The sequence below is a fragment of the Maylandia zebra genome, linkage group LG7, assembly GCF_041146795.1.
Source record: "Maylandia zebra isolate NMK-2024a linkage group LG7, Mzebra_GT3a, whole genome shotgun sequence".
In the NCBI taxonomy this organism is placed as follows: domain Eukaryota; kingdom Metazoa; phylum Chordata; class Actinopteri; order Cichliformes; family Cichlidae; genus Maylandia; species Maylandia zebra.
Genome location: NC_135173.1, coordinates 55044734 through 55068298, shown reverse-complemented (window position 1 = coordinate 55068298; position 23565 = coordinate 55044734). Strand labels below are relative to the sequence as shown.

At 39.7% G+C, this 23565-nt stretch overlaps 1 protein-coding gene across 1 annotated transcript in view; it reads right to left on the bottom strand.

The window, feature by feature from the left end:
* LOC101466129 (netrin receptor UNC5D) overlaps positions 1-23565 on the bottom strand; it is a 203242-nt gene that overhangs the window by 15500 nt on the left and 164177 nt on the right. Inside the window, exons 6-13 of the mRNA XM_004549902.3 lie at positions 22232-22399; positions 20113-20277; positions 19771-19803; positions 16664-16849; positions 11694-11843; positions 10268-10486; positions 9395-9479; positions 1661-1832 (exon numbers count right to left, since the gene is read on the bottom strand). Of these exons, the coding sequence (XP_004549959.1) occupies positions 1661-1832; positions 9395-9479; positions 10268-10486; positions 11694-11843; positions 16664-16849; positions 19771-19803; positions 20113-20277; positions 22232-22399 (1178 nt within the window). The remainder of the gene's footprint in view (positions 1-1660; positions 1833-9394; positions 9480-10267; positions 10487-11693; positions 11844-16663; positions 16850-19770; positions 19804-20112; positions 20278-22231; positions 22400-23565) is intronic.

Genomic DNA, 23565 nt, shown 5'->3' with positions numbered 1-23565 from the left:
CACCATTTCCTGTAGAAAATAAAGACAAATAAAGACTTTGAATGGTCATGCAGTTAACCAACAATTCACGGGAGCCACTGATCAGCGTTTTTGCATTGCTGTTAGGCATTTTATTAAGACACTTTGCAGACAGTAACTTGGAATCGCTCCCTCGTACATAGACTTAAACAGGACCAGGAGCTGTGCAAAGCTGAATGACGGCCAAATGAATAATGACACATCTCACTAAACAGATGGGGATATAGTAACACTGACAAAACGGATTAGTGGGGCGCAGTTGTATCCAACGGCCAATTGCTACTCATCTTGTGCTCAATTCTCCCTAAATCACCTTTGGAACATAACTGTGACCCACAGGTTCCCTCTGCATATGGCCTGGCTGAGGCATATAAAGCAATGTAGGGTAATTTAGTGTCCCATAGCTTCCTAAACCTGCCCCATTAGCGCTGGAGCAGACATGAAGGATCTCCATGACATAGCTCATCCCCGCCAGGCAGCCAGGGAAAAATGATAGAGTCAAAATCTAGTGTACCAAAGTGCAGACTTTAATGGGAATGGCACTGAGAGGCAGACACAGTGAAATAGAAGCGGAGGTGGAAGAAGGAAAGAGAGAAAGAAAGAGTGGAAGAGGAACCTCCATCTCCCATTATATCACTAATTCCAGAGATTAGATTTTGAGTAAGCATCCTGTCTGAGATAAAGGCCTCATTATTTCTCAGTGACAGAGATGGTCCACAGCTTTACATTCAAAGAATCTCTCTGCCGTTCTGCCAGAGTCTACCTCCCCCTTTCTGTCTGTTGAGTCCTTACTCTTGTTTTCTCTCCTCTCTGCTGGCATATAGCTCCCACCAGTGATGGGTCTTTTGATAGCTTCCTTTTGAGAAATGCGTGTGCTGACAAATTACATCTGTGTAAATGTCACGCAGAGTGAAAGGACCCGGCTGGTAGAGAGTGACAGACCCCCAAGGTCAAGCAAACTCGGTGGCTCCGGGGTCGCTCTGCCTCAATGAGGTTCTTAGAGGTCTTTGATGAGGTTAGTTAAACATTAAAAAGATCTTAGATAAGATCTCAGATGTGTGTACTCTGCCAAGAAAACACAAGAAAATGAATAGAGGGTGTTTGGAGTGGAGGTGGATGTCTGAGTGTTCTTCTGTGGGTTTGTGAAGTAGCTCTATAGGGTGGAGTGGAAGGGCTTTTCAGAGGGGTTATTACACTGAAAGACCTAAATAAATGGGAAAAAAAATCCAAAAAGTAGCTATCACAAGAATAACACATTTAGAGCAGCAACGTCTTAAATCTTTTAAAAAGCACCTTTGCTGGTTTTTATCTGGTTTTGACCTCATGTTGAGGTATCTGTCTTACATCCAAAAGAAATGTCAGACCAAATGCAAATGACGCATGAGGTAGAGCTTGAAAGGCTAAATTTTATGCAGAATGACAAATCTAAGCTGGCAACCCTGAAATCAGCTCCTTGCCTGCATGACTACAGTTCAGGAAGAAAATTTTCATCAAAGTAGGTCGAAGCAGTTTATCTGATCCTATTGATATTCTGGGCACTAGCGGGAGATGTGTGCTTGTATTTGTTAGCGTTCTGCACTTGTGCCACAGGAGGAAATTCAAACATGTTAACTACAGGTGAAGGGTAACAGAATTTGCTCACCTCCCACTTGTTGTCTTGGATGTGTCTCTTTAGGCGGATGGTCCAATTATCAGCAGCAACTTCTGCACAATGGGCTATGGTCATGGCTATTGGATAGGAGAGGTCAAGGCCTGGTGGGCCGTATGTCACTGCAGGGCTCAAAAAGATCTCTGACCCATCGTCGGACGCAGTACTGTAGAGGTAGAGAAACATATGATTAGAAAACATTTATGGTAAACTTCATGTTTGATCTGTGATCGTGTTAATGAAGCTGGATGGGTTCGTTACAAGTTTTTTAACAAAAACATGAATCACTGCTTCAACAAGCTTTCAGAGTGTGACCCTTGCCTATGAACAAAGTAAACTCAAATCCTTGGACACTCATAATGAATCAATTGCTGACTAGATGACACACATACACACAGATAGAAGGAGATTAAAGCACCAAGACTAATGGACAGTGAGGCTGGGGAGGACAGGCTTTAGCACAGTGCGTGTAAGCTTTGTGGGTCGATGGAGCTTATGAAGCCTGCTCAGGCCAGTCCAGTGACAGATGAGCCAGGCCAAGCTGCTCTTGGCCAGGAGCCCAATCTTGGCTGGAAGCCCCGAAGACTGAGAGTAATCAATGGGACCACCATCAGTCATGCAGCTGCCCTGGGTGGACACCTCACATACACAGGACACGATATTGGTGCTGTTGTCACAGGCACAGCGTGGATATTTCTCAGGGTCATTAATACAGCTGCAGCGGGGAATGACCATGACAAGCCAACACAGATGCATTACTAATGTGTAAGGCGTGAATGGGGCACCACACATCTGTACAAATATGGAAAACACCAACACACACTGAAAGTACAATTTCTATGGACGGCGGCTCTCATGTAAACACATGAGCTACAATGGCCCTCGAGTGCAAAACACTATGTCAAAAAAACAAAACAAAAAACACAACAATGGAACAGAAAACACAAGATACAGTGGGGCAAAAAAGTATTTAGTCAGCCACCGATTGTGCAAGTTCCCCCACCTAAAATGATGACAGAGGTCAGTAATTTGCACCAGAGGTACACTTCAACTGTGAGAGACAGAATGTGAAAAAAAAAAAATCCATGAATTCACATGGTAGGATTTGTAAAGAATTTATTCGTAAATCAGGGTGGAAAATAAGTATTTGGTCACCTCAAACAAGGAAAATCTCTGGCTCTCACAGACCTGTAACGTCTTCTGTAAGAAGCTTTTCTGTCCCCCAGTCGTTACCTGTATGAATGGCACCTGTTTGAACTCATCATCTGTATAAAAGACACCTGTCCACAGCCTCAAACAGTCAGACTCCAAACTCCGCCATGGCCAAGACCAAAGAGCTTTCGAAGGACACCAGGAAAAGTATTGTAGACCTGCACCAGACTGGGAAGAGTGAATCTACAATAGGCAAGCAGCTTGGTGTGAAAAAATCAACTGTGGGAGCAATCATCAGAAAATGGAAGACATACAAGACCACTGATAATCTCCCTCGATCTGGGGCTCCACGCAAGATCTCATCCCGTGGGGTCAAAATGATCATGAGAACGGTGAGCAAAGATCCCAGAACCACACGGGGGGACCTGGTGAATGACCTGCAGAGAGCTGGGACCAAAGTAACAAAGGTCACCATCAGTAACACACTACAACGGCAGGGAATCAAATCCCGCAGTGCCAGACGTGTTCCGCTGCTGAAGCCAGTGCATGTCCAGGCCCGTCTGAAGTTTGCCAGAGAGCACATGGATGATACAGCAGAGGATTGGGAGAATGTCATGTGGTCAGATGAAACCAAAGTAGAACTTTTTGGTATAAACTCAACTCGTCGTGTTTGGAGGAAGAAGAATACTGAGTTGCATCCCAAGAACACCATACCTACTGTGAAGCATGGGGGTGGAAACATCATGCTATGGGGCTGTTTTTCTGCCAAGGGGACAGGACGACTGATCCGTGTTAAGGACAGAATGAATGGGGCCATGTATCGTGAGATTTTGAGCCAAAACCTCCTTCCATCAGTGAGAACTTTGAAGATGAAACGAGGCTGGGTCTTCCAACATGACAATGATCCAAAACACACCGCCCGGGCAACAAAGGAGTGGCTCCGTAAGAAGCATTTGAAAGTCCTGGAGTGGCCTAGCCAGTCTCCAGACCTCAACCCCATAGAAAATCTGTGGCGGGAGTTGAAAGTCCGTGTTGCTCGGCGACAGCCCCAAAACATCACTGCTCTCGAGAAGATCTGCATGGAGGAATGGGCCAAAATACCAGCTACTGTGTGTGCAAACCTGGTAAAGACCTATAGTAAACGTTTGACCTCTGTTATTGCCAACAAAGGTTATGTTACAAAGTATTGAGTTGTATTTTTGTTATTGACCAAATACTTATTTTCCACCCTGATTTACGAATAAATTCTTTACAAATCCTACCATGTGGATTCATGGATTTTTTTTTTTCACATTCTGTCTCTCACAGTTGAAGTGTACCTCTGGTGCAAATTACTGACCTCTGTCATCATTTTAAGTGGGGGAACTTGCACAATCGGTGGCTGACTAAATACTTTTTTGCCCCACTGTACATGTGACAAAATATGGGTGCCTGTCAGTGTATACCCCTCAGTCTTTTAGTAGATGCATGTATGGTATACAGCTGAAACGCCTTTGTGATTCTCAGAAAAGCTAACCTCTGACCTTCACCTTGAGGTCATCTGGGATTTTTAGTAGCTGCATCTATGGAATGAATTTGAAAGTCTTTTGTCGCCTTGTTCTTGAGATATTCTCAGACTTGGGTGTCCACACAGCCCACCAGCCTGCCCGGCGACAATACCTACAATTTTTTGGCCAAAGGGTAAAAAATTATTTCGTTTTTGAATGCTGTTGAATTTTGTCAATTCTTTTGTTGTTATTGTGTTTTGTGTATTGTGTGTAATGTAGTTTTCGATCTTAGCAGCAACCGACTCGTGTATAACTAAGCAAAAAGCTACGCCCAAATTATATTCTGATTGTGAGCAAATATTTTTACAAAGTCTTTTTTAGAAGCAGGTCTGGGCACTTGGCAGGCTTCTTGAGGTATTTATTATTATCTAAATTTGAAGTGTAAATCTACTTTCATGCATGTTTGCTGTTTTTGTTTTTTTTTTTTACACCAGATGCCTTCCTGACACAACCCCAAGGGATCTCCTCCTGGGATCAAACCTGTGACTTTTTGCTTGAGAGGCAAATTTGTCAACGACTACACTAACATAAGTTGTCCCCCCAGACAGCATGTAAATGATCATGAATCATATCTGAGGCTTTTTTGTTCCCACTCCCACTACCATCTCTACTGTCGTATAAATCTGCTACATTAATTCAGGATCCTCTGAGCGTCATGGCCCCCTCACACAGTGTCTCTGACTTTTAGGATGCAGCTCATAGTTTTGCTCACACAATCACAGTAAATGTCAGTGCAGCGTAGAAAAAAAAACCCTCACTAGATATCATACAGTCAGTCTTGTTTCCCAGTAACCAGATTTTCTCAACACAAAATGCACTTTTAATTTTCAAAGGGTGCTCTTGATTGTAGCGCCTGACACAGAAGATGATGATGTAATGGCACTTCAGAAAACATCTATTACTTTTTTTTTTGGAACATTTAACTGGCAGCGGCATTGCACAGTTTAAGCTGACTTCTCATCTTTAAGTGTTAAGCGTATGCACTGTTAGCAAGTAAAGTTATAATGAGCATAATTTAAGCCACAGAAACAACAAGTAAATTTAGTTTTCACAGATTTAATTCAAAAAACAGCACCTGAATTTTTGTTTCTTTTTTAGTTTTCCAGCCCGTCCAGCAAATTACCTGTAAGATCAACCTTTTTAGGTGGAGCATGGTGTAAGACGGTGTGTGTATGTGCCTGCATGCAGACAGGGTATGATGTGTGGTTGAGACTGTTCACCTCCTGTTATATTAACAGTTTCTGGTGCAGTGTGATGTGTGAAGCTTTTTTCAACCCTCTCCGTTATGCTGTTACCAATCAACACTAAAAAAATTAAAGAGGTTATGATCTGGGGTCTAAAAATAAAATCACACATCGCAGTAGCACCTTGGCCTGCAGCTGCACTTTCGTGCTAATCAGCCCTTAGCTATGAGGAAACCAAGGTTACCTACTGCTGAGACTAATTATCTGGATTGCCTGCGAGCAAAGATTAAAGATGGTTATTTAGCAACTCTGATTGTTTATATGCGAACAAAGAAATATCATTCCATGATGATGGTTGTGTGTATTTTAACAGTGGAGCCTTGTCTCATACTCACTCTTCTTTTCCTGTTTTGTTTTTTTTTGGTTTAAACAAAACAACATCCAGTGTAATGCATCTTTTTTTTTTCTCAGGTCACACTTGCAAATCATATTTTCACAATTCCTTGTTAGTGTTTGACAGTCTTTCTTTCAAGCTGTCACAGCCGCATGCCGTTTGACGGAATTGCAGAAACAGAAGTGTCCTCATTAGCTGGAATTTTAGCTAAAGGAGGCACTCTGTGGAAAATACAAGCAAGTTGTTATCGGATCATGCAGATTATTTTTGTTATAGTCAGAAAAAGTATTTGTGGTAAAAATCTAAAATTAAAGCTATGCAATGGCTGCATGTATACCTAGTGTGCAGTGCTAGTGCAGTTTTACAAAATGGTTTTTATGTTTTTTTCCACATCTACTATAATATTCCTCACTATAAAACCATCAGATGTTAAAGGTAGGAAACCAAGTGAAAAGTCACAGGATAAGGAAAAGGATCTTAAAGTTTTATAGAAGAATATATAACAAAAGGCACTGCTGGAAGGAAGCAGGAAACTCCACGTTGAAGATTAGAAGAAGCAGGAACAAAGGTAAGTAACACAGTGATGTGACAAAAACACAGACAAAATGCACAACATGAGAAAAGTGGTAACAAAGCACAGGTGAACTCAAGTAGGCACTAATGAGGGCGGAAAGAGATCTAAGGGAGGATGTGAAAATAATAAACCTAATGATGAAAAATTAAATGAAAATTAAATACAAGGATGTAATTTAGGCTAACAAACAAGATGAAGCAGAGAAAGAAAGGAAAAAGGAAAAAACTCAGAAACCAGAGAAAAGTCAACCAGAATGTCCGTGTGTAGTAGCTCATCCAGCTCATCATCCATCGCAGTTCATAGGTTACTGCACTAAAAAAATGACAAATATGTCATGTCTGTGTGAAGGTAGGCAGGAAAGGTGGAAAAGTAAAATAAAAATAAACAGCTTTATTGCAGGTTGCTGACCAAACAGAAGACTAACTATACTGGGGGAAACATAAACTAACGGGGAGGCAAACCAGGTAACAGAACACACAGCAACCTGAGGGTGCGCAGACGTTAATGACACAACAGACAGCAAAGGAAAACACAGGGCTTATATACACTGGGCGTAATCAGGGAATGGGAAACAGGAGGGAGAAATTAGACTAACGAGACAGGGGAGAAGTAAAACTGAACACACTGACATCAGACTGGGACTATCAAAATCAAACAGGAAACAAATCACAAAGACGCAGACTTGACACTGAGAGGCAGACTGAAAGAATACAACACATGGAACCCAGAGACGACAGAGACTTAAGGAAGAATTAACATCAAACTGAACTCATGACCAGAACCCAACTGAAACCTAGAATAAAAATAAGCAAAACAGCGCATCTCAAGAATTAGAACATAAATCATAATCTAGAAAAACACCACAATATAAGAAACAGAAAATGCTGGGTCAAAATGACCCAGAACCGTGACAAAATATGACTCAGACCTCCACACAATCTTAGGCCTTCGATAAAAACCCTGTAGGTGACCATGGTTTGAAAGTTAGCCAGACTTGGACAATGACATCTTGCCAAGGCATCAAGTTCATCAGGATGTAAAATTAAGGTAACAACGGAAGCCATGACAAAGACTTCAAGATTTAAGGTAATGTGAATCTCCTTTAATATTTTGTGCAATGTAAGTGTATTAATGCCAGAAAATGTAAAAACTTAAAAAAATACTTATTTTTCTGACTCCCACTCTGATTAGAACGGTTTTCATCAGCTTTACCATAATTACTCATTGTCAGAGTCAGTGTGAAAAATAAAAAGGTTAAAATCCTAAAATCCACATTTCCATCATGCATTAAAAATAGTAATGCATGATGGAAATGTGGATTTTAGGAAAGAAGGAAGAGGGAAGGATCATTAGGGAGGTCTGAGGGTGAGTTTTGTAGGTCGGGCTGTAGGTTGTAGATACGCACTGGTAGATCGACTCAACCAAAAACAAGTGCCAATCAATTTTAAAGTTTGCGTAGTCTGATGTAACTGACACCAGAGCAAAAACTGCCTGCCTCGTAAATATGCTTGAAACTTTTGCAAGATGCAGAGTATCAGGTGCATTTTGTCCTTGGACAACTCACTGTCCCCTGCTGAGCTGAAGAAGATCACACACAAAACAACCTCGTGAAGCCCAGAGGATGGATGGCAGCTCTCGCGAACACATGAAACTGAGCCCCAGCTGATCGATTCCTATTCTTTGCAGAGGAAAGCATCGTCTTATGTAGATGGCTAAGGTTTGAATGGGGAGAAAGCATCCAATTTCTCCCCTGGACTCTGTGGCTGTCAGAAGATAGGCTTTGAGTGACAGCTCAGTGGTGCACGGCTCCTGCAGCTTCTTAAGCGGCAGCCAGAGAAGTAAACAGCATCGGGCTTATCAGAGCAAAGCAGGAGCTTGGAGGGCAACAGTCTGGCTGAATTGGGGAGACTTAAGGCGGGGGAGTGTGCAACCAGTCTGCTAACTGAGCTCTGTGCCACAACCTATATGTGACCTTTGATATGCTCCCTCTCCCACGTGACCCCAGGCACTAAATGGGTGGGTGGAAGTAAGGTGAAAAGACAGCTGATATTTAGATGTCACTTATGATTCCCCCTTGGACGTAGAAATCCAATTTCATCGAGAATCACTGGTGGTTAGCGGTGTGGTTGGGGTGACAGCTAGCTAGCAGGGCTTCACGCAGTCATACTGACATGTTGATACTGTCTGCTGTGAATCAAGAACATGTCCAAACACTGACATCTGGTTGTCAGATAGCATCCAAAGCTCTGCTGCATGGAATCCAAAGGTATTACAGCCCTTTTGCACCGAGTTATTATCTATCAAGCCCTTTTTTTCCTCAAGTGATAGCTTTGCGAGAAATAAGAAAGTTACAGAAATAGATTTCTGCTTGCAGGTAATAGTCACCCAAATTCTGACACATGCCCATGGCTCTATCTCTGTCTGCCTAATCAATATAACCCATCATCATGACTTCACTAAGTTCATCACTCTAACCAGTCAAAATGGAGAGAGATATTGTCACAGTTACGTATGCAAACACAAAACGGTCTACTAGAGTCACGGAGCGTATCTTCTTCTGCTATGACAGTTGCTTAAGGCAGTAATGCAATCTGTCTACAGCTGCCAATGTATTTTGTGACACACCATGTCCTCCCCTGTAGTGTCTGTGAGATAAGCAAGGACCGCATGCCGTGTGGGAACATGTGCATGTGCATGTGTACACTACATGTCACAGCGTAGCCTTCATAAGAAAGGTTTTGTGTTTGTGGCGCTCATTCGGCAAAGGGAGGAGGAGGAGACGAGGTGGCAGGATGAGGGATGAGGAATGTGTTGTTGAAGGATTAAAAGAGAGCAGACTAGGAAGCATACAGCACCACCTCAGTGAGAGTCCCTCACCTGCTGTCCTCCTGGTTGATGCTCATGTACATCTCCCAGGTAGTGTCTTCTGCAATCCCCCCGTGAGGCACCAGCAGGCTGATACCTGCAGAGAAGGAGGCATGCTGATCAACAAACAAGCAGACATGCACACTTATGACACACACCTGCTCAGCTGTCAGGTCTGTTTAGTGAAGGTGACAGCCAGAGGGGTGACGGGCCCCAGAAAAAGGTCGCCAGAGCAAGTCCCCTTGTGATTCGATGCTGGCAGCGATCTCTTATTCACAAGCATGCACAGAAGCAGACATCACAGACATCCTTTCCTCTTAAACACAAAGACATATGCATAACATTCTACTGTATCATAAACAATTACTGCCAATCTAGCAGTACATAAAGCCCCTCAGGGGACACAATGATGAATGTAGGCCACGAGAAAGAGCTGCCTGCATAATGCAATAGACTGAGCAGCACATTAAATACACTTGTTTATATTTCTTCAGCACGCATTAGGTGCTTTAAAATGTTCCTAAAATGCTTTAAAAAAAGTAATTTATTTGAGGAAAAAGTTTAGTATTTTTTGTGATCAAAAACATTTTCCATACTTTGCAGGGTAGGAACCGATTGGCTAAAAATGCTAGTGCTTTTTAACTTCATCATTTTGTAAATAATATTTCCATAATCATGTTGCCTACTCAGTATGTGACTTTTTTCCTCATTTTTGCTACCGATCAACTCTGACAAGGTTAAACAACTTAAAAAGTGCAAATGAGAACAACTTGTTTTTATAGTTTCTATCCTCTGTGAATGCTAGCTGAATTTGGAGGAACTGAAGTCGACACATGCTCTTCAGCAGGAAGATATTGAATGATAATTGCCTCATCGTACACTCACCTGTGTTGGGTACCACGAGCCTGCCTCCAGCATGGCCAAACACTGCAGTTGCTCTGTGCAGAGGCAAGCGGGGAGTCAGAGAGACGTGTGGACTGAAAAGGTTTTTGCCTCTTTTGCCCAGTGTTGTCCCCACTGCAACCCCTCTATAGTCTGGAGCCAGTCCCCTTGGAAATGTCTGAGGGTGGGACATGACGTGGTACTCTGCCCTTTCCGTCACCCCTGAGGATACAGTGAAAGCTCTGTGACATTAGAATTTGTGTAGCTTTAACACATTTTTTCAGGTCCAACAGTCAAACATCCAACAGTAGGAAAACAGCCCTTTAAAGCTTTTTAAAAGCTTGCTCTTGACTGCAAAACCAATCACTCTGAAACTGTTTACTAAACCCCTGCTCTAAACAGTAACTGTCCAGCCAAAGCTTAGTGAAAACCCAACTAACAAGTCTCAAGAACCCTGTCACTGTCAAGCTTTTTGCCTCAAGGTAAAAAGTGTATGCCTGGGGCTGTAGTAATTGCAACACTCTGCACTTAAATGAGTTCGGGGGGTGGAGTCTTTCATTTATCCGGAACAAACCCATAAAGACAAGAGCAATGGGGTTTAAATTGTGTGTCTATCTGCTGTAATGTAAGCTGGCACAGTCTTCTGATCATCATTAGGGGCGATCGTGGCTCAAGAGTTGGGAGGTCGCCTTGTAATCGGAAGGTTGCCGGTTCGAGCCCCGGCTTGGACAGTCTTGGTCGTTGTGTCCTTGGGCAAGACACTTCACCCGTTGCCTACTGGTGGTGGTCAGAGGGCCCGGTGGCGCCAGTGTCCGGCAGCCTCGCCTCTGTCAGTGCGCCCCAGGGTGGCTGTGGCTACAATGTAGCTTGCCATCACCTGTGTGTGAATGGGTGGATGACAGGTTGTGTAAAGCGCTTTGGGGTCCTTAGGGACTAGAAAAGCGCTATACAAATACAGGCCATTTACCATTAGCAAATTCTGATAGTATGTAGGCAGCCAAATGGAGATATGACTTTAATAAGAATATTTTTCTTTATAAAATCACACTAAGTACAATAAAAAGGCTCTTGTTTTTCGACATTTCTGACAATGACTGTATTGGACTAAGCATCTACTTTTTTATACACTGTCTAAGTTAAGGACCAATTATTTCAAAGATCACCTTAATTTTGAATGCTAATCATGCCACCAAGGGAATAAAAGGCAGCAACCAGCACTAACAAACAACAACATGAAGTGTTGAGTGTCTAGTTCGTGATGCACTGAAAATTGACTTTCCTAGAGACTGCCTTAGGAAAAAACAGATCCAAAGTAAGATTATCTGCCCTAGTGCATCCACAGAGCCGTTCACTTCTCTGTGAGACTTGCCCTTTCAAAAGTAACTGAGTACCACAGACATGGACTTTCATAAGAGTTCTGTTTTCTAACCTTTAACCTTAAGATCAGGCAACGGGTCAAGGAGTGAGCGCTCAGCCATTAGCTCCTTGTCAATGGAGTCCTGAAAACACATGGGGCTGGTGTAGGTACGTGACACTGTCAGATCAGGTTGCATGGATGAATTAATAAGCAGAGGATTTGCTGAAACACACACAGAGAAAAAGCAAATGAATGTCAGCAATTACACATGAGAGCCCACATCATCAATAAAAAAACAAAACAACCTGAAGAGTATGTCATCACAAATATGTTTTCTCTGTCCGTGGCTGTTGCTGTAATACAATGAAAAAAAGACATATATCTTAGTGTGACTCACTTAGAAGTGACACTGTTATTGATTTTTTCTATTCATTTTCTACTGATAACCCAATTTACAGCTAGCTCCATAGATTTGTGGACAACACCTCAGTGAATTTTGAATCAAACAATTAAGATGTGACTGAAGTGCAGACTGTGAGCTTCAATTGAAGAATCAACTGTTTAGTTAAGTAATTACAATGATTTTTTTTTTTAAATACATATACTCCATTTTGAAAGGCTAAAGTAATTAGACCAAAGTAATTAGATAACTGACTGACAAACCAGGTCAAGTAAGACATGTCCGCTCAGTTTTTCCAAGACAAATTATGCAGATAATCATCTTAATTATGCAGAAGATGATTTCAAATGCTGAAATTATGTTTGGAACTTTCCAGATGAGGCCCCTAAAAGACTTTGATGTTATTTAAGGTGTCATTAGGTTGAAAAAAAAAACCAATAAAAGAGAAGGATAAAATTTTTTTGTGGAATATTATTAAACACAGCAAAAGGCCTCAAAAAACACAGAAGACATTTAATGCGGATCGTAGAATTCTTTCTATGTTTAAGAAAAACATTGAACCAAATCAAGAATATTATCAAGAATATTATAGAGAAACCAGGCATCATTGTCCAGTTAAACCAGTTAAAACCACTGGTTCACTCAAGAACAGGAAGGCCAAAATAAAGCCAAAATTAACTTGCACAAGAATGATGGGATTAGTAAAGTTTGGAAAAGAAAGCAAGAGCTGGATGCAATTATGAAATGGGCACGTATACACATGCTTTAAAGCTACTGAAGACAAAACTGAAGTCAGAGAGACCACAAACAAGCAGCAAGTAAATAACTTATTCAGAAATTCTTAAATCTGCCCCTAAAAAACACCCACCGTATTCTAATAGTTAGACTAAAACTGAAACCGATGGAATCTAAGCTAAAACTAAACTGACAACACTGATCTGACTCTACAATCTAACTGAAAAAAAGAATAAATAACAGAGATGTTCTCACACTGGTTACTTTTCAGTGCTGTATATAAACCGACTGATTAACACACATCACAGTTATATGGTACTGTGTAATATACCTGTATGTCCCAGTATTTGGGATAAAGGAAGTATGTCTTATTCTTCTTATGTCTATATAAGACATTAGAATATATTAGATACTTTAATAGCAATAACTGCTGCATCAAACAAAGCAGCATTTTTGATCAATACACGAGCAACAACAATAATAAGATTTATCGGCTGTGTTAATGAGTTTAAATAAAGGCCTGTGTGAGAAGAATTTCTGTGGACATTTGAATCAGTCAGTGTGACAAGTGATCCAGCTGTGCAGCATGTTGCTGATGTAACTAACGCTGCTTAAAACTGACTCTAAAAGTACGGATTTCTCATATGACAGCTATGGCTCCTTCATTCTCACATCTTCTCTTCGCATCTCTCTCTCTCTCAGATCCTCGCTGGGAGGAACTAAGAGGAGAAGAGATGAAAGTAAAGAAAGGCGTGCAGAGACAATGCCATAATGAACAGCACCCATTGACAGCTGCTTCCAGCAAGCATTAAATAAGACCTGAAGACACTGAGTACACAGTGTGTGTATCTCCTGATGAGCAAAGTACTGTAAGTTGGCCAATAATTTTAATGGGTGAGCTGTTATTACAGTTACTCATAATGAAAAACGTGACTGCAAAAAAGTATTGAAATGAAATGATCGTGATGAAATGATAACTGCAGCAGCATACAGCAGGGCGCAACGTGCAAGGAGGGGAGGACATGCAGAATGTTATGGAGGCTTGGCTGTTTTAGCGCCTCTAACACAGTGAACAGGGACCAAGATTAAAGCTTTCCCTGCCTCCTGCTGTGTTATCAAAATGAACTTTATTATGCCCTGCTGAGGGCTGCCGCTGTGGCGACCCATAATGCCAGCCTTGCAAAAATATGCCTCAATCTGCCGAGTAAAACAGCACGCTACGGCGCTCTGATGTTTCTTCGTTTAGTAACACGGGACCGCAAACGCTCCATTGTGGTGCTCAGCGAAAAAAAGAGATAGCGGTAATAAATTACATTTTTAATTTTGCAGACGTGAATTATTAATTGTGGTTTTGTAATAAAATACAATACCAAAAACTGAGACATTATCTGATAACTTTTCAACTTCCTTTCAACTAACTTTTCAAGTTATGGTACTTAAGAGGAGGCCTGAGTAATAATAGATAAGAGTGAAATTATACATTTGTTTAGAGTGCACAATCTGCTTGTTACCATAAGTTTATTGCTTGCTGAATATGGATGTTTGCAATAAAGTAATAAATGCAATGCATGTTTTATAGGTTAAGCTGTAAATTATTGGACATTTATTGCACTACAGCACAGACAGAAAAAAAGCTTGAGATGGCTAAAGCAAACAAACAGATAAACTCAGTTCTGGCCCCTAAAGCGTGTTAATAATTAATGCATATATATCGTACAAATAAATGTATTCATATTTCATAAAGATGAATAAATACAGATACATAGAAAACTGTATGGCTTGCATAGATCTTTGGTGTTATTTACATAGAACCTCATTATATAACTATTCTACTTGCTTTAGATGTAATTTTTTGCCTTTCTGTTGTTAGAATTTTTTCATAAAGCACTTTGCAGTATTTCTCTTACAAGGTGTACCAGAAACATTTTACATTATTTTTATTTATTACATTATTATTTATAATTAAATAATAAACTAATTCCTATTCCAGTTCATCACCATTGAACTTTTGGGGGTGTGTGTTCAGTTATAATAGCCAGCTAAAACGTTAGCAGCAGAGTAAAAAAGGAAATCAAGGGTCATCATCAATAGTTGTGTCCTAAGCAGCTCTAAAGATGAGGTAAATACAACCTGAGATAAGCAACAACTCATGACATATTACACAGTGTCATTATTAGCAAAAATTAAACACCTTTTCTGCTCCTATAGGAATTACGAAGGTAAGGAACCACCCAGTGCTACTAATGAAAAGCATTTAATTGACTGACAATCAGGAAGGGTGATCTCCATAAAAGCAGCAGTTTTGGAAGTTTTCTGCTCTGCAGCTTTTAGGTGTTAATACACCTAAATGCTGCCCATGAATCTGGGAGAAAGATAAACAGTGAAAAAAGTGGAAAACAGACCACCCAACGACCAGAGCATGCAATGCTCATAGAAGCTACACAAAACCCAAGAGCTATGTCTAAGACTCCACGGGGCTCAGTTAACATATCAAATGTTAAAATACGTGACATTGTAATTGGCTTGTTTAGAAATGTTGCGAGGAGAAATCTTCTTCTCTAACTGGAGATATTTGACCAGAATATACAGTGCTATATCTGATAAAACCAAACACCGCAAAATAGCACAAATACCTCACACCAACTGTCAAGCACGATGGTGGAGGGTGGATGATTTGGGCTTGTTTTGCAGCCACATGGAACTTTGCAGTTTTTGAGTCAACTTTGAAGTCCTCTGCAAACTAAAGTATTCTGGCTGGCCCAGTCAAGGTCCAGACCTCAAACCAACTGAAATGCTGCAACAGGACCTTGAGAAAGCTGTGTATATACAAGTACCTCCAACAACTAAAGTTAATGACATGGTGTAACATGTCATGTGTTGTTCATCAGAGGCTTTATCAACACAAATTTATAACCTGGTGAGGAACAGAGGACTCTGTATTATGTCCTAATATGTAAAATGTTAGAAATGAAAGAGGATGTACTTTCCTTTTTACATGATTGTATGTCTATGCCGTATTCTTTTTCTGTGTTTTGCTTTTATGTGTGTGTTAGAATGGCTATTAATGTCAAAGACAATGCCAGCTCTCTGCACTAGCAGGCAACAATTGCAGCTTTAATTTTTAGGGCTTTCTTTGTGGTCTTTTAAACAGCCAAACTGAAATAAAAAATAAAAGTTAAAAGCAATAAAAGCACATGCAAAATAAAAACATAAAAACAAGCTATTTTGACGCTCTGGTTTATAATGTGATGCACTTTTAATTGCACATCATATTTAACTGTTGTGCATGTTAGCTCCATCTGTGGCAGGGTGGGTGTAGAGGTGTCACAGAGATTTTGTCAGTTGTTATAAACTGCCTTTTTAAGATCTTACTGCAAAGTCCAACAAACAATTTTTTTTAAAATATCTTTACATGGAGATAAGGCTCTTCAAGAGCAAATAAACAGTGTTTACATATTGGAGTTTCTCTGAGTTTCCAATTGCATTGTGTACAATTTGTCTGTGCTTTTAAATGACAAGTTAAAGACTGTGCATATCTTGTGTAGTCTTTAAATTCTTCTTTAAATAATCATAGCTGCAATAGACTTCAACAAATTAACTTCTGCACACTGTTAAGCTAGTTCACATAATGTGCATACAGTGAAATGTCAAAACGCCAAAAAAGATTTCCAACACAACATGAATCCTCAATTTTTACAAGGAGCTTTATAAAGGATGCATACTTGGATTTAAAACCAAATTCAGTTGCCTTTTGCAGGAAAACCCCCAAATCCATCCATTCTTTGCTGCTTTTGAAAATTTCACGTTTAGATTTTTGTACAAAGTTCTCATTTGGATTCAGTGTTTTATGACACAATTTCGAGGGCAAATTGTCTCTGATATTTGAGAGCCACAGTTAATGACTCACCTTGACGAGAGGTCTTGAAGCTGAAGGACTGAAAGCCTCCGGTGAGGGCGGAGGAATCAATGACATCCACACCGTACTCACTCTGGCTCCTTCGGTAAAGAGTGACAGCGACGATGAGCAGTACAACTGTCACCACCCCTGCAGCCAGGCCTGAATACAGGGCAACGTCACTGCTGTTCTCCACACCTTGAAATGTCAGAATGAGTGAAAAAAACAAACAAACATGATTTTGAATGTCCATATGAACACAATCAACTTTTTGGGATTTCCTTATCTGGATGATTGAGCATGCATCAAGACTTCTTATATTTGCTTTTGGAGTCTCTGTGGTTAATTAGGATGCTTGGAGACATTCTCTCCCAAAATAAACTGGAAATCTGTGTTGCTTAGTAGCGCTTTTATCGAAGTCTACCTTGGTTTCATGCTACTTTAGTGCATTTTTTATTTTCTGTTCTTTCCATGATGCACAGCTTCATTGTTCCATTCCTCAGTGTTAAAGTTACTAATGAGGAACCTTGGAAGGAAGGCGATTATAATCAACCCAGCACCTGACTGTCATTTCAAACACTGCTTGGCTCTGGTGTTGGAGGCACTCTGTGTTCCACTGGGATAATGTGACAAAACCAATTCATTAAATTAGCTCATCGGCAGCGATTATGCTCTATCTGGTCCCACCAGTATTGCGGCGTCCAACTCCACAAAGCAAACGAATGAGTGGGGAAATAAAGGAGCTGCTAGCTTGTTCTTGAAAGATAATGAGATCTGCACTAAAACAGGACATGCTGAGAAATCCTCTAAGTAGCCTGAAGCTCAAATCAGGAGAAATTGACAAAATATGCAAAGCGGTATTAACAGCTACAGTAGCAGGTTAATTGAGGGCTTGGGAAGTTTTTGGCAGCCTGGTCGCATTCTTTTTCCCATTCCTGACAAACAAGAAGACATAACTATGTGAAAGGACAAGTCAGGAAAACATGGGCAAATTGATTTTTCTCTGTGCAAGCTACGCAGTAGCATTTCCCTACACAGCAATAATGCATAAAGCAGTGGATTTACAGTGGTTAACCGCAAAGAGCTCAAACTGAAACACAATGCCCGATATAATCAAAAATAAGTAGAAGTGTACAGCATCATTAATGTAGGAGTGAAACTGAGATAATAATGGCAATAAAAGCTGGGACGTTTGATACAGCTTGTGTTATTTTTACAGAGACTTGGTAACAATCCAAGTCAAACAACATACAGCATGTGGAAACGGATGCAGAGTGTAAAGAACACAGCAAAAGTCACAATGCACTTTATTTAAATATTTCAGGAAATGAGATAAGAAGCATCAATGACAAATGTTTGGTTAGGGAAACAAACGGCTAAGCCAAACAACCTTTAGAAATGAATTTAATTTGCCATTTGTTAATATTAATCATCATTATTCATTCACGTGTCATTTGATGTGCTGTCTGTTCGTCAAAACATATGTATTTAAATAAGCTAATTCACAGTGAGTCATACAGCGTTATTCTCTATGGCCACACCTGTGATTTACCACTTGGCAGCTTATTGTTCCTATTTCAGGGCAATTCCCTCTCTGAGGGCAACATTAGTAATTTGTTAAGCTTAACCAGTGCCAGAACCAAATGGCTGCTGATGAGCGTGGTGTTTTCTTGTAACTATTCTTGTCAGCTAGAGAATTTCTGTCACTCCAACAGTGGGATTATGCAGCCAGAGCCAGTCTCTTCCTATAAATGCCATTAATGACATCGCACCAGTTTGCTGCTATCAGCCCAGAAGGTGTTTACAAGACAAAACTCAACTAGGTGTGAATGGAACTACCCTCTGAAAATAACTTATTATACCTGCATTTAACAAAAAAAGCCTAAATTATACTTTAGTTTTAGAAAACATATTGGGCTTCGTAATACCATCAGTACATGTAATCAGTACATCAGTACATTAAAATTACATGTAAAACTGAGTAAACATATTGAATACTTACTGTAATAGCAATGCAATGGTAATGATATTAATAATGTTCCATAATCAGCAGTGTTATAATTGATATTCATCCATGCTATTGGTTTAAGTATGAACAATTGGCGTCTCAGAGATACTCACAATGTTTCCTGCATGAATGGCACATAATAATGTGTCAGGTCTTACCCATAACTCACTGTATTTTAATCTAAACTAGAATTTGCCTTCTACCTAACACATTAGTATTGGTGCTATAACCTAAACAAACAGTTAAAACAAAACTGAAAACTGAGTGAAACATCAGTTTTAACCTTATAATAGACATTCAAATGATATTTAAAGGTACACTGCATATTATAGTCGGAAAATGTTTTTAGAAACAAACTCTTAACCAATATGTAAACAAACAACCACTTTGCTTACTGGTAATCATATATGTGTTGGTGTAAAATAAAGATGTGGTTGTTTTTCTTTTTTTTTAAATAAATCTTTCCATTTTTTCTAAACTTCCACTTTTATTTAAAACAAAATAATTGGGAGTGTAGATTTTTTTGCTACCTCGTGAAGCTCTACCCATCTATCCTTCAAGCTCTTGCTTTCAGTTTTCCTCTGTACTACCCAATCATATTTACATTTTGCCAATTAACCTAATTAGTTGAAAATTTGTCTCTTCGTTGTTCAGCTCACTTTTCCAGCCTTTTATTAGCCTCAATTTAAACTTTTGATATGTGCATATAAAATTTGAAAATCATTGTATTGTGTGTTCATTTACATTTTACACGGCTTCAAAACTTTTTGGTTAAAGTGAGGATGCTGTCTGGGTAGAGCAGACAGATAATTAGGATGTTGGACTTGCTAATGTAAATTCAGCAATTCTTATTATTGTAGTATATGTGGACTTTGTGTCAGGGAGGTTCAGGTTAAAGGGTGTTTAAAAATGCCTAGTTTGAGTTGTTATATACTCCTCTGTTGGGTTTTGTTTACAAAAGTTCAGAGTTGCAAAATGTGTGAAAAAAACTTTTGGTCACACCTTTTTCTAATCCCAATCCCTAATCTTGCAATCGTCCAGGTCACGGCTGGAGAGAGTGATATCTTTTAAATAAAACATCAGCAAGAAATGAAACTAAACAGAAGCTCACCTTGTGGCTTGGCATCATGCAGCAACTTCCGATCTGCAGAAACACACAATATCATTTAAGCGTTAGCTGATTCAATCACTGCCTGCGTGCAAATCCACGCTGGTGCACACTGTGTGTGATGTATGTGAAACAAAGTGTTTGAATAATGAAGATGGATGAGGGCGTTGCTAATGAGCATGATTATCATGACGATCATGATCTAGCCCACACTGCCAAAAATTATGAACAGTAAGTCTATGATGACACAGTCAATGAACACAATGGGACTGACAGTAATGGTGCTAAACCACTATATCTTTTTCTCCTTTTTAACCAGTGAAGTGTGGAGCTGATGTTACCCACTCTGTGTACAGAGGCCGCCTGTGCAGTTTTCTGTAGCCACTGCCACCCCGTCACACAGTCGCCCCCCATGCTTGGGCTCCGGAGCCGTACACTCTCTGCTGCGCTGCCTCTCGCAGTCCGAACTACACGCTGACCACTCACTCCACTCTCCCCAGCCGCCATCCACTGCAGGGGCAAACACAAAGATAGAGCCATTGAATGTGAATACATGCACATGTTACTGTATAAAGAAATGCAATGAAACACAACAGGAACTAAAAAATGCATGCTACTCATACTCCAGGTTTAAGTGTATTTTTTTAATAGCGCTGTGGAACTTTACAGCAAAACACTTTCAAGGTAACAGTTGCGCAACTAAAAATAATGTCCCACTTAAAGTGTCAAAAACATGTACAAAGCTGGTGTTTCTGATCTGGAGCATAAAGAGACTCCATCAATTCGCCTTTCCCCCTCCATATGGTCTAAAAGATCCCCTCTTCCTGCTAATCTGAAAGCAAAGGCATCCTGTTTATGCTCAAACCCAGATGCAGAGAAAGACTCCGTCAGAAGGAGACTTATTTGCCTATTTTGCTATTTGCCTATTTTGCACCACTATGCCTTCTTACTTGAATATTGTATATTGTATATTGCATAGCTTTTTTTGTTATACGTAAAATTGTATTGTATTTATTTAAATTTATTTAAATTTTTACTTTTTAATTATTTTATTTGCATTTTTCTAATCACTAGGGTTTGAGAGTAACGCAATTTCTATTCTGTGTATGTCCTGTACATGTGGCAGAATTGACAAATAAAGTTGACTTGACTTGACTTGACTTGAGACATTTGGCAAAGAGGAGATAATGTTTGGAGGAGTGCACTGTACTCGACTGATAATTTTTTTTTAAACTTAAACCTGATGAGCGTTTTTCTTTATACTCCACTGTGGTTGAAATCATAAATTTGGGCTTGTCTATAAAAGAAAAAAAACACACGGGTAGAGGCACAATTTTGATAACTCCTACTTCCTCTTACAACCTGAGATTCTACTCTTAGCTTCTCTCTCATGTTATCTTCACCCCTCTCCATTTGTGCATCTTTCTCCTCTTGCCAGACATTTCCCCTTCATTAGTTGTTTCACAGGTGCACTGCATTTGATTTCAGATAGCAACCCACTGTCACCAGTGCATTGCAGATGCTTTCACAGTAAAATCTCTGAGGTTGAAAGAAGACTAGTGCTAACTATAAAACCTACCCAAAGCTTTTAAGACAAGTGTCATGGCATATGTTATATCTAATTTCTGTAGAAAGATTGAAGGATAGCAGCAACAATTTGTGGTTAAATAGTGGGTCTTGTGCTGCACAAAAATTATTCAACTGTGTAGCTCCTGCAAAAACACAAATAATAGTATTTAGACTGAGCTTTCTGGACCAATTAAACAATGTTTATGGTTCATCACTGAGTTTTTGGTTATAATTTTTATTTATTTATTACAAAACACAAAGTTTCAGTTTTCTCCAAACAGAGACTGAAAAAGTAAGCCAACTATTTTTTACATTTAGACCAAATAATGAAAAAGAAGTTAAATAAAGACAGTATTACTAAACTATTTATGCTATTATATGCAATCTTGTGTATTTGTGCTAATGATATTTACATATTACTTAGGTATATTATATTCACAAGGATGTTATACAAATAGTACGTAAATATAAATACATTTTGTACAATGACAGATGAAGAGTTTTGTTAGCTTCTTGTTTTGCTAGCTGTCAGTCCAGCAATTATTCCAGTTTCTATTCTTTGTGCAACGTAAAGTAAAGCTAACCATCTACAGAAATCTAGATTTTGTTGCAAAGACACAGGTGCTGTATTGTATTGATCTTATGCAAATATTCTCATGAATGCAAATAAGTGCATTTTCACAATAAGAAGTGATTTCTGCAGAAAAAACTACTTGAACAATACAGACTTTCAACTGTCATAAATCTAAAATTTGCACATCTTATCTGGCAACTGTAAATCTTTTATTTAACCCATAGCTGTAAGATGCAAGGGAAGCTTCAAAAGGTCAAAATTAGTAACACTAAAACATGCTCTTTATCACTAAGAGTGAAAAGAACATGCTATTGCTCTTACCTGGACACACTGTGTTGCAAGTACTCTTCTGTACTGACATGCCCTCACAGAAGGCTCCACCATTGAGAGGCGCCGGATTTGTGCAAGTGCGAGAGCGTTTTTGCACACCTCGACCGCAGCGCACGTTACAGGGAGACCAGTCCGTCCAGGATGACCAGCCGCCATTCACTGCACGTGTCAGAAGAGGAGGGTATGAAGAAACACTAAAGGAATTCTGGCCTGCATCACAGTCAGAGGATTCACTCAAAGACGGTAATGAACATCAGAAAAAAAAGATCAATAGTGTCTTCCCTTCTGTCAATGTACACTTATTCCTCGGATATGTCTCCTAAAGTAATGTAGGATGATTGACTAATGAGCTCATTTGCTGTCATAGGAAAGGAAGAAATACTACTGTTCCATTATTGTACATCTGTTGGAGGCTATCGGGAATAGTAAGCTTGTCAGGGACTTCATTAGCATTATGGAAATTAATGATTGATGGACCGGAGCAATGGGATGTCAGAAAGAATGAGATGTATTCCTGCAGCAGTTAAATGCCTTCTTTAAAAGAATAAAAATAACAGGATGAAAGGTCAGCAAAATGAACAATGAGACACTTCATTTAAGGCTGCCCTTCAGTCTAAAAGGAGTTTTTACTAGTATGACACTATTTCACTCTCTACAGCCCTGATATTTAGTGCAATTCACAACAAAAGTCACCTCAAGGCACTTTATATTGTAAAGTAAGGACCCTACAACACTACCAAGAAACAACAACAATCACATGACCTCCTATGAGCAAGCACTTGGTGACAGTAGGGAAGAAAAACTCCCTTTCAACAGGAAGAAACCTAATTAAACTATACTTAGACTTTTTTGAGCAGTTTTGAAGGAATAGGGTCTAAAAGGCACATTGATGGTTCAGAAGGATAAATTACTGTGACCTTAACTCAACAAGGTTTATTGGGGAGAAATAAATAAGAGGTAAATATTAGCAGTTAAGTGTTAAGTTGCTGTGGCATAACTGCGGGACAGCTGTGAATCTATTTTTTTCTCTCTAATTTTTAAAATCTTGTCTCTGAAGAAAGTCATTTCTAGTTAAGGTTAAAAGAATGAGCTCTGACTATTTGTCAGCTTGGCTACAGCGCTGAAAAGAAGTGTGTGGTTGTTCCCATTTTTCTCAATCAGTGACAAACAGTGAGGTGTCCTAGCTTTAAGGAGGACTTACAAAATGAAGTAACAAACCATTTTTCCAGCCCAAAAGAATGCAGCACTATTTCCTTTCTGACTTGCATGTTATCTGCTTTAAGGCAGATTTTACTATCTAACGAGCCACAATTTCCAGGGTCTTA